This window comes from Phyllostomus hastatus, unplaced genomic scaffold (assembly GCF_019186645.2).
Source record: "Phyllostomus hastatus isolate PE091 unplaced genomic scaffold, TTU_PhHast_1.1 phas_contig_1, whole genome shotgun sequence".
Classification (NCBI taxonomy): Eukaryota; Metazoa; Chordata; class Mammalia; order Chiroptera; family Phyllostomidae; genus Phyllostomus; species Phyllostomus hastatus.
In genome coordinates this window covers 18,422,487-18,437,777 of record NW_025333498.1, presented here as the reverse complement: position 1 = coordinate 18,437,777, position 15,291 = coordinate 18,422,487, and the positions used below count along the sequence as shown (strand labels likewise).

Below are 15,291 nucleotides of genomic sequence, written 5' to 3'. Positions count from 1 at the left end.
CCACACCAGGCTGTCCACCCCCAACCCGGCTCGGTGCATCACACTGATTCTCATTCCAGCTTTTCCTCTGGCTCCTTCCCTCAGCCTTTGCACAGGCTGAGCTCCTCACCTGGCCCCTCCAGCTCCACCTGCATTTCTGGGTGATGCTTTTCCTTGAAGGCTGGCTTTGGCACCCCTTCTGGCCCACCCTCACCTTTTCTCTACCTGTCCCTTAGGATCTGGCTCCCCAGGGGACAGGTTGGTGGAGGAAGGAGTGAGTCTTCAGTCATATTAGGAGGCTCTTGAATGTTGGTAGAATGAATAAAAGAGGGAATGAGAGAGTACAGTAAACAGGAAGCAGCAAGTTCTGTACCTGCCCTAGGTAGCTTGCCAGCCTCCTTGGGTGTGGACAAGGAGGAGACGAGGTGGTCAGAGAAGACACACAGTAATAACCTTGGAACTCAGGGCTGTTCCCTCCAGCCTTCCGGTTGGAGTCCTTTCCCTTTGCAGGAAATCTCTTCCCCAATCTTCACCCCACCCAGCTGCAATCATGCTCTTGACTCTGCCTCCCTCTACCTTTCGGAATTTAGCCTTTCATACGGAGAGTGCTTGTTTCAGTGTTTTCTTCTCTGTAGGTTTTGCCCTTTTAGCTAGGTTGTAAATGCCTTAAATTCCTGAAATGTTTTATTTCTTAGGAAGCATTTTAAAAGCATGGAGAAAACATGGTTCCAAAGCAATCTTTGTCCTGGCTACCAACTAGCTGTGAGACTGTAGGGCCGAGAAATTACCCTCCTTCCGGAGGCCTCTGTTTTCCTGCCTGCGGAGTTAGAGGCCAGGCACTCTCTCTGGTCCTTCCAGTGCTCACTCCCTGTGACTCTGATTGTGACCCCTGCAACTTGCTGATAGCCCCCGAACCCGGGACAGGGTTCCAATCTCGTATCCGCCAGGCAACTGAACTTGTTCACTCACAGTGGAGGCCAGTTCACCTCTCAGCTGTTTGTCGGAGCTCATGGATCAGAGACATTAGAGGAACAGGTGCGGGGCATCTTGGTGGAGGCCCCTGTGGTCCCTGGTCTTGCCCTTGCCAGTCCAGGCACCAAGGACCCCGCCTCGGTCCTGCTCAGTCTCAGTTCCAGTTCTGTACCTTGGTGTGATTTATTTTGTTCAAATGTGGGGGTTGACTCTGCCACCAGCTTGGGGTCTGGGAGGAAGAATGGTGTTAGGGACGCGGGTCCCCACGTGAGCCATACCTCACTGGGTCTGTAAGACATTGCTTCATGGTCCTCCTGGGTGGCATCTGGTTCCCTCTGTTTTCTGAGTGCACTTTCTGCTTGTTGGACCCACCATTGCATCACACTGGTTTAAAAAAAACATACACACATTAAAACCTTAGCTGGGCTCACAGCAGAGACAGCTGTGGTGGGGGCTGTTTGGTTTGTGAGGTTTGTTTTTTTCTTCTGCACCTGAGATTTGTAGATTTCTCAAAGGCAGGAGTGGCTGATTTCCTGTTTGGGGGAGTTTGTTGTTTGTTCATATTGGTTTTCTCCTGCCCTTTTCCCAAGCTCCAGCCTCATTGCTCTCTGTCCAGTCGGGTGTGTTTTTTCTGGTTCTTTTCCTATTTGTTCCACCAGTCAGCCAGACCCCAATGATTGTAAAACTGACGGTGAGTAAAGAACATTAGCTTGGCAGAAAGGTCGAAGGTCTGCAGAGATCCCTCCTGGCTGTGAAACAATGGGATGTTAAGGACCATGTGTTTGGGTTGGGGGCCCCTCACACAGGGGATAACAGGGTGTGGGAGGAGAGAAGGAATATTATGATGCCTAGTGCATAAGTGGCACTCCCCAGCGCCTCCCCGAATCCTTTGAACAAGACTGATTTGCTGATGGTGGAGGGGTTTGTTGGAGATAGGAGTGCCACGAAGAAAGAATTGATGTAGGAAAAGGCCAAGGCTGTGAAAGAGAAAAATTCATCAAGCTTTATCTTGGGCAAAGGTTACGTTCTAAATCAGTATGGTTAAAAGAAAAACTGAGGCATGTTAAAACTTTTCACAGGTTTATTTGTGCAAACATTGATTTAAATCACCTAACTGGAAGTGGCTAAGAGTGCTCTACCAACAGGAGCCAGTGGAAAGGCTTACACAGACAAAGCAAGGAAGCAAAGAAAGGAAATTATTTGATCAGCTATAGTTTAAAGCCTTGTTGAGTTTGTGATTGGTTGCCCTTAGGGTTTGATTTTGTAACCTTAAGACATGTACAAGCTTAGATATTTTTTGCTCACGTGGCCACCATGGCATGAAGGCCACATCAGTCTAATGGCCTCCTTGTTTAACTAACTTAACACAGTAGAGAAGCTGAAATTACTTTTGAATAACACCTCAGGAAGAGATATTATTAGAAATTGACATATTATCACTTGGTAAGTGTAATGTGACTTTCCAATGTGGGACTGTTGGTTTTGACTGTTGAGTTCCACATGATGTCCTTGGTCATATTTTAGGAAAAGTGTCCTTTAAAACACCTGAGTGATATTTGGGAGAGAGCTGTTGGTATTATGAGAGATGGGTGTATTTTCTGCCTGGTTTCAGCAAACCCTCTCCCGGTGTGTGGCGTGTGCTGTAGTTGTGTGTGCACGCGTGTGCGCGTGCGTTTGTGTATGCATGCGTGCTGCAGGCACAGGACTCTGCCTTTGCCCCCCCCCACTCCCCCCCCGGCTGCCTAAGCTGGCAGAGAATTACCCTAGTGGCCTCCTTGACAAAGCATAATCTTGGCATCTCTTGGTCTGACTAACTGAAATGTTAAATGCGTATTAAGCTCACCTCTCCAAATTGTTTTGTCCACAGGCTGCTCGTGGGCGCCCCTCGGGCGGTGGCCCTCCCTCTGCAGAGGGCCAACAGAACTGGAGGCCTGTACAGCTGCGACATCACCTCTCCCGGCCCCTGCACACGGATTGAGTTCGATAACAACGGTGTGTTCTTCTGCATTCACTCAGAGTTCGCGTGGCCAGCTCGTCTGTGCCACTTGCCCTTTCCGTGAGGAAAGGGGGTACAAACATCCATTCTTGGAGAGAGGGCCTCTTTTAATTGCATCAGCCTTAACTGTTCTTTTTGTCTGCCCTGAAAACATTTACTGCTTTCTAAATCACATGTGGATGCATGTATTGCTGCCCTTCCTAAGGCTGGTTCCTAAACTGATATGGTGTATTGATGCTGCCACCTACTGACGTGTTGAAGTTCTACAGGAGGCTGTCGAAAAACCGAGTTTAGAGCAGGGAAGAGAGTTTGAATGTGCCTATCTTGTACCCAGCAGCCAAAAGTTCTCTCTCGCTTGCTGTGAAAACATTTGGGAGAAATCTGATGTTAAATTTCAGATCTCTCTGAAATGGGGGCTGACCAGCATGGATAACTTTTGCCCTACTGTCTCAGATAGAGGCATGCTGGGAAGGACTCTGTGTGTTGGGCGGAATAATTGAGGTGCTGGGAAGCTCCCACTAAACCTAACTTGACGTGCTTGGACTGAGTATATTTGTAAATGCATGTTTTACTTTTGTGTTCTTTTTCATCTTTTAGAAATGACTTTTTTGTTACTGTTGTTTTTTACCAATTAGAAAATAATACATGTTAATTATGGGAACCTTGTAAATGGCATTCACCTGTAAAGAAAACCCCACGGGTAATCTAGACATAATTGCTCCTTATTTAACATCTCAACATTTCACTTCTGTCTCTCGGAATTGATCAGTTTTCCTAGTTTTGTAATGGTTCAGGATGGAAAACTGTGCCCGCTGTGGTTCTCGTTGAGGAGGGCACGCATCTTGTGGGTTTAGATTGATACTGAAATGAGCACATGGAGGTGTTAGTGGTTTCTTTCTCTTTGGCGGGGAGAAAGGGTAAAAGAAATGTATTCCCTTCCTTTTTTGGCATCTATGGAAAGATCCCAAAAGAACCTGCGGCCTTGCGTTCGCATCTCCTGTAAAGAAAAGAGTAGTTTGGATGGTAGGTGGAGTTTGGAAGCTGGATGTTGACATTGTTGCTTTAAGGGACATATGTTGGAGGGGCCCCTTAGTCTTAAATTTTAAAAAACCTCTCTGTACTCAGGACTCTGGGTGTCAGAGAAGGTGAAGGGCCACCTGGTAGAACGATGTATTTTGTGTAAGGAATTTCATGAACTATTTTTATCAACAATCACCTATCCGTTTTCTTAAGATGAGAAGTAATCTTCCTGGATTGAGTAACTAAATTTACTAAGTAATTATGCTTGGAGTCAAGGCTATTTAGAAACCATTTCTTAGATTTTGTTCATCTGTTGGTTGATTGCCTGTGTCAGTGGCTCTGAAGTCCTAACTATGTGTATGTAACCTGTGCCGCTCTCCACAGCCGACCCTTCGTCGGAAAGCAAGGAAGATCAGTGGATGGGGGTCACCGTCCAGAGCCAGGGACCAGGGGGCAAAGTCGTGGTAAGTGTAGAGAAGCGTGTTCACCCCACAGCGCCTGAGCGCCGGGCTGATGGCAGTGAACACAACTGTGCTTTCCTTTGGAACATTCAGATTCAAAGACCTTATTGAAAAACCTCTATTGAATATCTCAAACTCTAGACGGTCTTAAAACAAAAAGAGAAAACAAAGCTAGTCATGATCCCAGGGACTGTGGAGCTTTTATAGATGAGATATAGAAAACTAAGGGAATGGTCATGGAAAATGAGATCAGATCATTTTAAACTCTTAATTATTTATTCCGAGCTTCTTCAAAGAGAAGTGGGAGTGAAAATGAGAGGGTCTCGTGCTGGACGGCCTGGGAAGTGCCCCCAGGCCGGATCATGATGGTCTTTCTGTGTCTCCTTCAAAATCTGGTTACTATTACAAATGTGTATAGAATTTTGAGAAAAATGAGAATTGTAACAAACCTTGACCCTTGCTTTTTAAGGGCTATAGTATGGGAAACTGACATGGATATGGCACAGTATTTTCAGCCCATGTTAGGCGGAGCACAGCCTTGGATGCCCTGTAACACCATGGGGACCGTTGCATCTCTCCTAGCAGAGCTCGGGGTATGCATTAGGGTTTAGGGCTACGAGGGAATAGTGGGTGTAAAAGGGAAATGTGTGCTCCAGCCATGTTTGCCCGATCCCCATGAACACGCACCCGTGACTTCTCTCCTGGAATGTGCTGTTTTCACAGACATGCCGATGTGCAGATGTATGTAGCTAGTGAGAAAGAAAAATAAGGTGTTCCCGTTGTTTATGTGACAGGTAAATTTATAAGTAAATCACCTACGGAGTATTTGGATTGGAGCATGATTTTCTGGATGAAAATAAGACAGAAGTCCTGTAGTTTCTGAAGGCTGGATAATAGTCTTCTTAATGGCACTTTGGGGAAGATTTGCTGGTTTTGGATCCAATCCCAGGATGAGGGCACGTTTAACATCCTCTTTATTATTGACAGTTGTATCAATTCGTAATGAAAAACATCAGGTTTGTGGGCATTAGTGGGCTACTTTATTCCATCTGTTTGCAGACATGTGCTCATCGATATGAAAAAAGACAGCATGTGAACACAAAGCAAGAATCCCGGGACATCTTTGGAAGGTGTTACGTCCTGAGTCAGAACCTCAGGATTGAGGACGAGATGGATGGCGGAGACTGGAGTTTTTGCGATGGCCGCCTGAGGGGCCACGAAAAGTTTGGCTCTTGCCAGCAAGGGGTGGCAGCTACTTTCACTAAAGACTTTCATTACATTGTTTTTGGAGCCCCGGGCACTTACAACTGGAAAGGTAGGATGTGTGTATTTATTAAAATAGACATTAGGGTGACTACATAATTTCTGTTACATGCACAGTGATGTGGTACATTTTAAATTAAAATGTGTTATCAGGTACTTGTTTATTATAGAAGTAGGGTAAGATATTAACATCTCCAAATTACATGACTTCTAAAAAATACAATGATGTACACTTTGGGATTATTTCCCCCTCTACCAGCAATTTACATTAATAAGAGTAGTTAACTTTTTTCCTATAAGAGTATAATAATTAACATTATTAGTCTCGCCATTTTATATTTGCCTGTTTTGTGAAGGTGCCAGTTTTCATTTTGAGGTAGCCATCTCAAGACTTAACAGGATTGAGGACTGTCTGTCAGGTACCAATAACAGTGTGTTAACATAGACGTTTCTTTCATTACATCCCGTCTTAAAGGCTGCGCGTTGGTAAGAGGAGAAGTGACAGGTCAGGGAATGTTGCGATGGCCGATGGCCGTGTCGAGCGACTTGCAGACACATTGTCTAAGGGTGTCGTTTAGCTACCCTTGAGATGCAGCGAGAGGAGAGGCGTTGGGAAGGCGGAAGAGTGGGCCATGGTGTTGACGGGGTGAGCCCGGTCGGCTCCTGTCATGAGCTGACCTTCTCTGAAGAGGTCAGCCAGGTGCAGAAAGCCACCGGGTTGCAAAGAACACTTTACCTGTCTTGAATGTATAACGAAGAGCAAGACATCTGATTTAGAAATGAGACTTTTTTTGAGAAACTTATTAAAATAAATCCTATTTTATGACATTTTCACTAGTCAGGAAAAACTTAGGGAAAATTTTCCTTTTCCATTCAAAAACTTCCAAGTTTTTAAATTCCTGCTAGATACAGCCCTTGAGGAGAGCCCCCTCCGTGCGTGCGCCATCCTAGCGACTTCTGGGCGTGGTGGCCTGAGTCTCCCCACTGCCAACCGCGTCTTCCTCTTAATGCTGTTTGTGAAACGCTTGAATTCAGAAACAGCCTTCTTTTAGCAAGAATAGATTCCATGAGTAGTACACAAAACAATAAAAACAGCCATCAATTACATATGTTTTAATTTATGGGAAACATATCTGCTTCATAAACCCTGATTTAAAAGGTAAGCATTTTTAAAAAGTCACGTAGTGGGCTTAGTATATAAAATCTTACTAATGAAAAATTTTAAAAGATGAATCTTGGTTAAAATGAACTGTTCAAAATATTAATTTCATTGTTATACTACAGTAAAGAAGGCAAATTGATTTGGGGTTATGGAAAATATAAAGTAGCACCAGATTCATATAATTTTAGCGTTTTCTGTAGATTTAGTCAACCAAGTGAACATTCCATTTTCATCCACATGCATGGCATTGTGAAGATAATTCATGAAGATGCATGGTGTTTTTTTAATACTAGAACAACTTTCTTTGATACAAAAAATTGCATGAACATGATTTTTTTAACTCTAATCACCTCAAAAGTCATCTCTTTTTTTCTGCCTTTTTTTCCTCCAAACCCTTCTTGCTGTACTTAGTGGTAACACCAGGAATGTTTTACTAGGAACCATCTGTTTATTTTGTTTCATCTTCATTTTGTTGTTGTTTTTTACCATTTCATTCCTTTAGGGATCGTTCGTGTAGAGCAAAAGAATAACACTTTTTTTGACATGAACATCTTTGAAGATGGGCCTTATGAAGTTGGTGGAGAGACTGACCATGATGAGAGTCTGGTTCCTGTTCCTGCTAACAGTTACTTAGGTAGGAACCAGAGCAGGCGGCACGCCTGCCTCTTCAGACGCCTCTGGGGCACACTGCTCTCACAAGACCTTGGACTTGGAGGCTGAGTGTAGGTCAGGGGGAGCCAGGGGCCTGTGGCTGCCTTTACTGGAATTAGATTTAGGCCTTGGTGATTCAGAGGCAATCTTGACTGATGCTTGGGACCCTCCCCTTCTGACCTGGGCTCCCTCGAGTGGGGAGGAAACCTGCTGTGTCTCCCAGATCCGTCTGTCCTCTGCGTGGAAGTCAGTTTCCGGAGCGAACCTCGGCCCGTGCAACCTGAAACAGGCTGTTCATGAAGCCGTGGGAAAAATGCATGGGTGTTAGTTAGTAAGCTGAGCTGCCTGCCCTCTCCCTCAGTGCCTCTTTCTAGAGGTGCTCCGGAGAGCCACATTTATGAAGTTACTCTTAAGTGGCAAGTCGGGACCCCCATGGCCTTCCTGTGTGATTGCCTTTCTGCAAGGGCTGGCCCTGCTTCGGGACTGGGGCCCCGTGTCACAGGGCCCCTGGTGGGGTGGCACAGGGCTTTCCCGCGGGGGCTGCGCAGGCCTGCGAAGCAGCGTTGAGGACACCCAGATTAGGTCTAAGTGCCCATTTCTTAACTCCTTAGGCTCGTTTGCATTACTAATGGGTGTCCTAAATTATTCATGTGCCATTATGGTAATTGCACAAAGGCTTTTAAAGGCTTTAATTCTTGGTATGAAGTGACATAAAGAATAATTACTGTGCCTTTCTTGGAAAAAATGTAAAAAATCTCCTAAACTCAAATAGTAACCTATTTTTTTTAAAGAAAAGTACCCATATGCCAAAGATATGACTGGAACAATGAATGAAAAGGAAAAAATAGAGATATAAGAATAATTCTGAATAATGTGTTAAACATATTCTTAAAAATTGACCTAAATGTCAACTGTAATTGAAAAATAAAATTGAAAAAATAAATTGTTCTAATTTTATAGGTATGTATGAACAATACTGTTAATTTAAAAAATGTTTCAGACACTCCTCCCTCCCCTGAGACTGAAAACCTGTGTGTGAGGGCATAGAAGAGGGAAGGGAGAAGTTGTACTTCAGGTGTCCAGCACCTGCACTTAATGCTTCACAGGTCCCATTTGATCTCCCCAACAGTACTGTGAAATAAGTATTATTGTCCCTCTTGCCGGGTGTGCGGATGGCTTTGCAGGACATGAAGGGGATACGGGGCCAAGCAGTTTTCAGTCTCAATGATTAAATACGGTTTTTCAAGGTAAATATTATCAAGAAACCAGTATTTTATTTGAATATACATTAACAGCCTCTCTTCAAATGCATTGTTCAGGGGTAAGTTTATGGTGAGAAACATTCAGTTTTGAATGACTCTAGGCAAGAAACCAACACTTCACTGGCGTGGCTCAGTTGACCGGGCATCATTCCTCACAGGAGAAGGTCACCAGTTCAGTTCTTGGTCAGGGCAGCTCCCTGGGGTATGAGTTCTGTCCCCGGTGAGGGTGAGAGGTAACCAGTCGATGTTTCTCTCTCACACCCATGCTTCTCTCCCTCTCTTTCTCCCTTCCCCTCTTTCTAAAAATAAATGAATTTTTTTTAAAGAAAAAAACAACATTTTGGTCTTTATGATAGAGGCCCATGGATTTTATAAACTTAGTTGCTCTTGGATCATTTGGATGCAAACCACATTCGCTGCTTTAAGAATGGGTTTCCTCAAAAGTGGATGCCTAGAAAGAAGGTCGTTTGTATTTGTTACATTTTGGTGGCACATGCCATCCATGCACCTGTCATTTCACAAAATCGGTGGGTCTGAGGAAGAAAACACTCTGCTTGAGGTTTTGAAAGCTGGCAAGGAGAGTGGCTGGCCAGGTGCGGCCTCACCGTGCGGCGAGAGCGGCGGGCGCCATGGTGCTTCTTACCCGGCGTAACTGCTCTCTCTTCCGTCCCTCCTGCCCCTCGCGTGTGTGCAGGCCTGCTGTTCCTGACCAGCGTCTCCTACACAGACCCCGATCAGTTTGTTTATAAAACACGGCCTCCCAGGGAGCAGCCCGACGCGTCCCCTGATGTGATGATGAATAGCTACCTAGGTTTGTGACCTCTGAGATGACAAATAAATTGTCTTGGTCATGGTCATTTACAAAATTTTTTTGATCCATACAGAGCATAAATCTTTTCATTTTCTGTTTCATTTCAAGTGAAGCACACATAAAAAGCATGCTGGGGCGGAGGCTCTGCTGCCAGGTGGTTTTCAGAGCTGGATTCGATTATATCGCCCTGTTCTAAACTCGTGGCTCATCCTGTTTTTCAACTCACTTCACATTTTGAGAACTGCAACAGTAATGGTGAAACTTGACATAAATAAAACCCAGAGAAAAGGGCGGGCTTATGCTGAAATACTATTCTGCATCTGCCTCACCTTTCTGTAGAAATACTTGTTTAATTTGAATGGCCTTGATAGGGGCATTTACATTTGCTCCCGATTAAATCTTACATTTGCAATCTGACATCCTACCTGAGGCTTTATGATGAGGTGTCTGATGGTTTTTGCCCCCTCCTAACAAAGGTGTAATTGATACGGATGACATCTTGCTCACCTCTATTGTTTACGTACGTTCTCAAATACCGTACCTCATCGATCATGGCTTTGTTTGCATGTTTGCATCTGAGAACCAAGTTGGTTCAAAATAACAAACTGCTCTCTGCGGAGTACCATGGGGTTAGCCTCTGTGCTGGCCTGATTGCCAAGGAGACGGATGAGTGTGGATGTTACAAATCATTTGTTACAGCAGAACTGTGTGGTGTGCACTCAGTTCTGCTTTGTCAAGTTGTGTGTCTGTATGTATGATGTAAGTTTACTGTGATAATTCAGTATCTAGTTTGCTCTCCTGTTACAGCAGTTCTAGTATTAAAATAAAGTTCGAACTGATTCTTATGATGAATGAATGCATCATGATTCAAGTTACACAGATGCTACGTAGCACGGGTTCTTTTCTTTAAGTCGTAATATAGTTCCATAGAAGGCAGTGAAGTAGCCTGCCACTTTCGCTTGTCACATCTCTCCTCACTCTGGGACTCTGCTGTGCCGTACACGTGAGAGCTGGTGGGGAGGGCCGGGAGGAGTGTGGTGGGAAGCAGAAGGAAAAGATAGTGATGATACCAGTGTTCAATACCTCCTAAAAACCAGAGTTGATGTGACCTGCATTTTGTTTTTCTAGGCTTCTCTTTGGACTCAGGGAAAGGGATTATTTCTAAAGATGACATCACTTTTGTATCTGGTGCTCCGAGAGCCAATCACAGTGGAGCTGTGGTTTTGCTAAGAAGAGAAATGAAGTCTGCACATCTTTACCCCGAGCACATATTTGAGGGGGAAGGTCTGGCTTCTTCGTTTGGCTACGATGTGGCAGTGGTGGACCTGAACAAAGATGGGTGAGAGCCTCAGTAATTTTACATTTATAAAGGAGTCATTGTTTCTCCGGCTTTTATAGGTCTTGAGAAGAGCCAGCCATCCTTTCAGATTAGTTGATTCAAAGTATTTTTGCTGCCAAATTTTTACCATCCTATCATGTCTTCGTCAGTTATATTTTGGCAGCAGACGATTGCTATCCTCCCTGGGGTGTAGAGTTACAGCTGTTTCTGTTTGTAGTTTTCACTTGTGTCTTGGGAGTGGTGGGTCTGTAACGATTAAAATTTGGGGGAAAAGTTAACTAAAAAAAAATGACACCTACATGGTTCTGTTCTGTGGCTTCTTAAGTGACCATTGGAACACCCAGAATGTCCTGTTGAAAGCAGGGGTTGGTGGACTTCCGGCAAGATGGAGGCATAGGTGGTCGCACCATACCTCCACGCACAACCAAGATTAGAACAACAATTGAGAGGCAGAATAACACCCAGAACTAACAGAGAATTTATCTGAATGGAAGTCGGACAGTCAAGAAGTTGAAGTAGACCTGTTCATCCAGACCGGTAGGAGGGGCGGAGAGGAGCAGCCAGTCGCGGGTCGCGGTGTGGACAGCAGAGAGCAGTGGGTGCATAAAGCAACCGGGAGCATGTAAGGCATCTGGGGCGCACAAGATCGCAGCAGGTGGACCCTGAGTTCGCAAGCTGCAGCTGGCAGACCCAGTGAGGTGGCGATTGTGGAGCAGGGCAGAGCGTGCAACCCAGGATCCCAGAAAAGGGACTGAGGTCCCAGGAGAACGGAGCTACCGCCATTGTTCGCCCCCACCCCCGCCCCCACATACAATGTCACAATCTAGCAACTGGGATTCCCAGCCCCGGTGAACACCTAAGGCTCTGCCCCTCACTGTAACAGGAGTGACCAGACCAAAAAAAAAAAAAAAGAGAGAGAGAGAGACATGTCTCAAATAGAACAGATCAATGCCCCAGGACTCATCCTTTTGAGTGACTAAGAGATAGCCAATCTATCAGATGCACAGTTCAAAACACTGGTGATCAGGAAGCTCACAGAATTGTCGATTTTGGGTGCAAATTAGATGAAAAAATGCAGGTTACCATAAAAGAGATGAAGGAAGATGCATGCAGAACCAATAGAGATGGGAAGGAAACTGGGACTCAAGTCAATGGAGTGGACCAGAAGGAAGAAAAAAAACAACCAAACGGGAAAGAGTGGAGAAATAAGAATTCAAAAAAATGATGAGAAGCTTAGGAACCTCCAGGACATCTTTAAACGTTCCAACATCCGAATTATAGGGGTACCAGAAGGGGAAGAGGAAAAGCAATAGATTGAACATGTATTTGAACAAATAATAAAGGAGAGCTTCCCCAATCTGGCAAAGGAAATAGACTTCCAGGAAATCCAGGAAGCTCAGAGAGCTCCAAAGAAGTTGGACCCAAGAAGAAACACACCAAGGCACATCATAATTACATTAGCCAAAGTAAATGAAGGAGAGAATCCTAGAAGCAGCAAGAGATAAGGGGACAGTTACCTACAAAGGAGTTCCCATCAGACTGTCAGCTGATTTCTCAGATGAGATCTTACAGGCAAGAAGGGGCTGGAAAGAAGTATTCCAAGTCATGAAAGACAAAGACCTATATCTCAGATTATCCAGAAAAGCTTTCATTTAGAATGGAAGGGCAGATAAAGTGCTTCTCAGATAAGGTCAAGTTAAAGGAGTTCATCATCACCAAGCCCTTATTTTATGAAATGTTATTTTATGAAAAGGGACTTATCTAAGAAAAGAAGATACAGAAAAAACATGTATAGTAAAAGGACAGCAAACTCACAATTATTAACAACCACACCTAAAGCAAAACCAAAAGAAACTAAGCAAACAACTAGAACAGGAACAGAACCACAGAAATGGAGATCACATGGAGGGTTAGCAATAGGGGAGTGGGAGGAGGAGAGAGGGGGAAAAGGTACAGAGAATAAGTAGCATAGATGGTATGTTGAAAATAGACGGGGAGGGTAAGAATAGTATGGGAAATGTAGAAGCTAAAGAACTTATAAGTATGACACATGGACATGACTAAAGGGGGGGATATGGGTAGGAGAGGGTGTACAGGGTGGAGGGGAGTGAAGGGGGGAAAATGGGACAACTGTAATAGCATAATCAATAAAATATATTTTAAAAAAGGAAAGCAGGGGTTGGTGACACACTCGGCATGTAGGTCTGTGGTCGGTGGTGCGGGTCTGGGTCTGCAGGGGAAGGCGGGGCGCCATGGAACCTTTCCTGGGCGTCTCTCTGCTCTGTGGGTCTAACTTGGGAACTGGCTTCACGTTCTCACCCTCCATAATTTTTCTTTGGTTTTATGAAGTATTTTAATTGGTGAGATATAAATTCCAGATTGAGGCCTGCCCTGTCTGTCCCATCTCTTTGTGTCCTTAGTACCTGGGCTGCTGCTCTTCTCCTCCCAACCTCGCTATTTTAGCTGATGGCTCACAGTTCTTCCCCTCCTTATGCTTCTAGGTGGCAAGACATAGTTATTGGAGCCCCGCAGTATTTTGATAGAGACGGAGAAGTCGGAGGCGCGGTGTATGTCTACATCAACCAGCAGGGCAGATGGAAGAACGTCAGGCCGGTTCGTCTTAATGGAACCAAAGATTCTATGTTCGGCATTGCCGTCAAAAATATTGGTGATGTTAATCAAGATGGCTACCCAGGTAGAATAATAGATTGTGAAATGGTTATGATTTATAGATAGATTATTTGATTGATGAGAACTTATGCCATCTTTGAAACATTTATTCAAATACTTTCAAAAGGTAATGTTTGTTACAATGATGTTTTCGACAGATATTGCAGTTGGAGCTCCCTATGATGGTAACGGAAAGGTTTTTATCTATCATGGATCTGTGAATGGAATAAACACCAAACCCACACAGGTACCCAGATATCCTGGATTTTTACCATCATGGGGGGGGGGCAGTTATCTCAGCTTTTTGCCTTATAATAAACTATTTAGGTTTAAGTAAATTTTCCACTTGTGTTTTATTTTACAACTAAGTGTACCCAGATGCAAATGTGATCTATTTCTTTTAGTAGAATGCTAAATAGAGATGAAACTGGGCAAACCAAAGAGATGACTGTGATTTTATGGAGGGTGGGGCAGTTGGAGAGGTTTGGTTTGAAATACCCTGATTGACTTAGTATAATGCAGTAAACAAACTCATCAAAAATTGGCTCTTTTATTCTTTGAGATACAGTGTAAATCAGGTGACTTTTATGGACTATATGAAGTATTGCATCGTATGTATACTCATTTACAATTTCTTGGTGATTGACTATAATTCATAAGTGGACTCTTAAGCTTCAGTTCCAGAGAAACTTGTGTGCCTTTCTCAAAGCACGGGTCCAAGGCTCTTCCCGGTGCCCATTGTCCATGCTGATGGCTGTTCCTTTCAGGTTCTCGAGGGCAACTCACGTTTCTTTGGATATTCCATTGCTGGAAATATGGACCTCGATAGAAATTCCTACCCTGATGTTGCTGTTGGCTCCCTCTCCGATTCAGTAGCGATTTTCAGGTGTGTTAAGCATGGTCAATAATTTGGTTACACTAAAATTATGACCTTTTGAATTGAAATTTGCAATGCCTATACTTTGAAAGACAAAAACTTGTGTGACTTTGAAGATTTTTCTTTTATAAGTCATACAGCAACGTAGTAAAAACCTATTTGGTAAAATCTTGCTAATTTTGAACTGAGGAAAAATGGACACGTGTCTGGGATTGGGAAAAAAGCGAGCTTGCGCGGGGGGAGCAGTGGTGTGTGTTCATGGTGATGCATATTAGTCCTGACGCCTTGGCCTTCTGAGCCGGCAGAGTGGGCACGGTGTGGCGGAGTGTGCCCTCTTCGGTTAAAGCAGTAGCTCTGTGTTTTACCTGGTGGTTCTCTAACCATTTATACCCATTTCTCTCTTCCCATAGATACTAGCCTTAAGATATTCATCATTTTTAAAAGGAAAAGTATATAATGTTGAACTATTTCAGCAAAGTTTCCATCAAAAAGCAATTTGCACTTCTAGTTGTAGTTTGAGATTTAGTCCTCAGATATCAGGAAGACTTGACTTCCTGTACCAAGATTGGGCAATTGAGACTTTAGTCACTTAAATATTTCCATGGGTCGTAATTGATATTTTAACGTCCTTACTTTCCTTCCTCATAAATTGGTTGACTGTGAACCCTGTAAACTTGTTCTGTTTTTCCTCATAGATGGTATGGAAGTAAATTTCACAATCTTTTGATAACAAAGGGCAAACCAACTCTTTCATCTCACAAACAAGGCAATGGAGGCCCAGGACTTGCTTGAGCTTTTAAGCTGGATCCTGCAAGAACAGGGCGTAAC

General features: G+C 44.0%; 1 protein-coding gene across 2 annotated transcripts in view; it reads left to right on the top strand.

Moving 5' to 3' along the window:
* Positions 1-15,291, top strand: part of ITGA6 (integrin subunit alpha 6) — a 70,886-nt gene that overhangs the window by 26,491 nt on the left and 29,104 nt on the right. For both annotated transcript variants that reach the window (XM_045847238.1, XM_045847310.1), the window contains exons 2-9: positions 2,819-2,943; positions 4,352-4,431; positions 5,488-5,743; positions 7,356-7,487; positions 10,706-10,916; positions 13,418-13,611; positions 13,745-13,833; positions 14,354-14,472. In XM_045847238.1, coding sequence (XP_045703194.1) covers positions 2,819-2,943; positions 4,352-4,431; positions 5,488-5,743; positions 7,356-7,487; positions 10,706-10,916; positions 13,418-13,611; positions 13,745-13,833; positions 14,354-14,472 — 1,206 coding nt within the window. The remainder of the gene's footprint in view (positions 1-2,818; positions 2,944-4,351; positions 4,432-5,487; positions 5,744-7,355; positions 7,488-10,705; positions 10,917-13,417; positions 13,612-13,744; positions 13,834-14,353; positions 14,473-15,291) is intronic.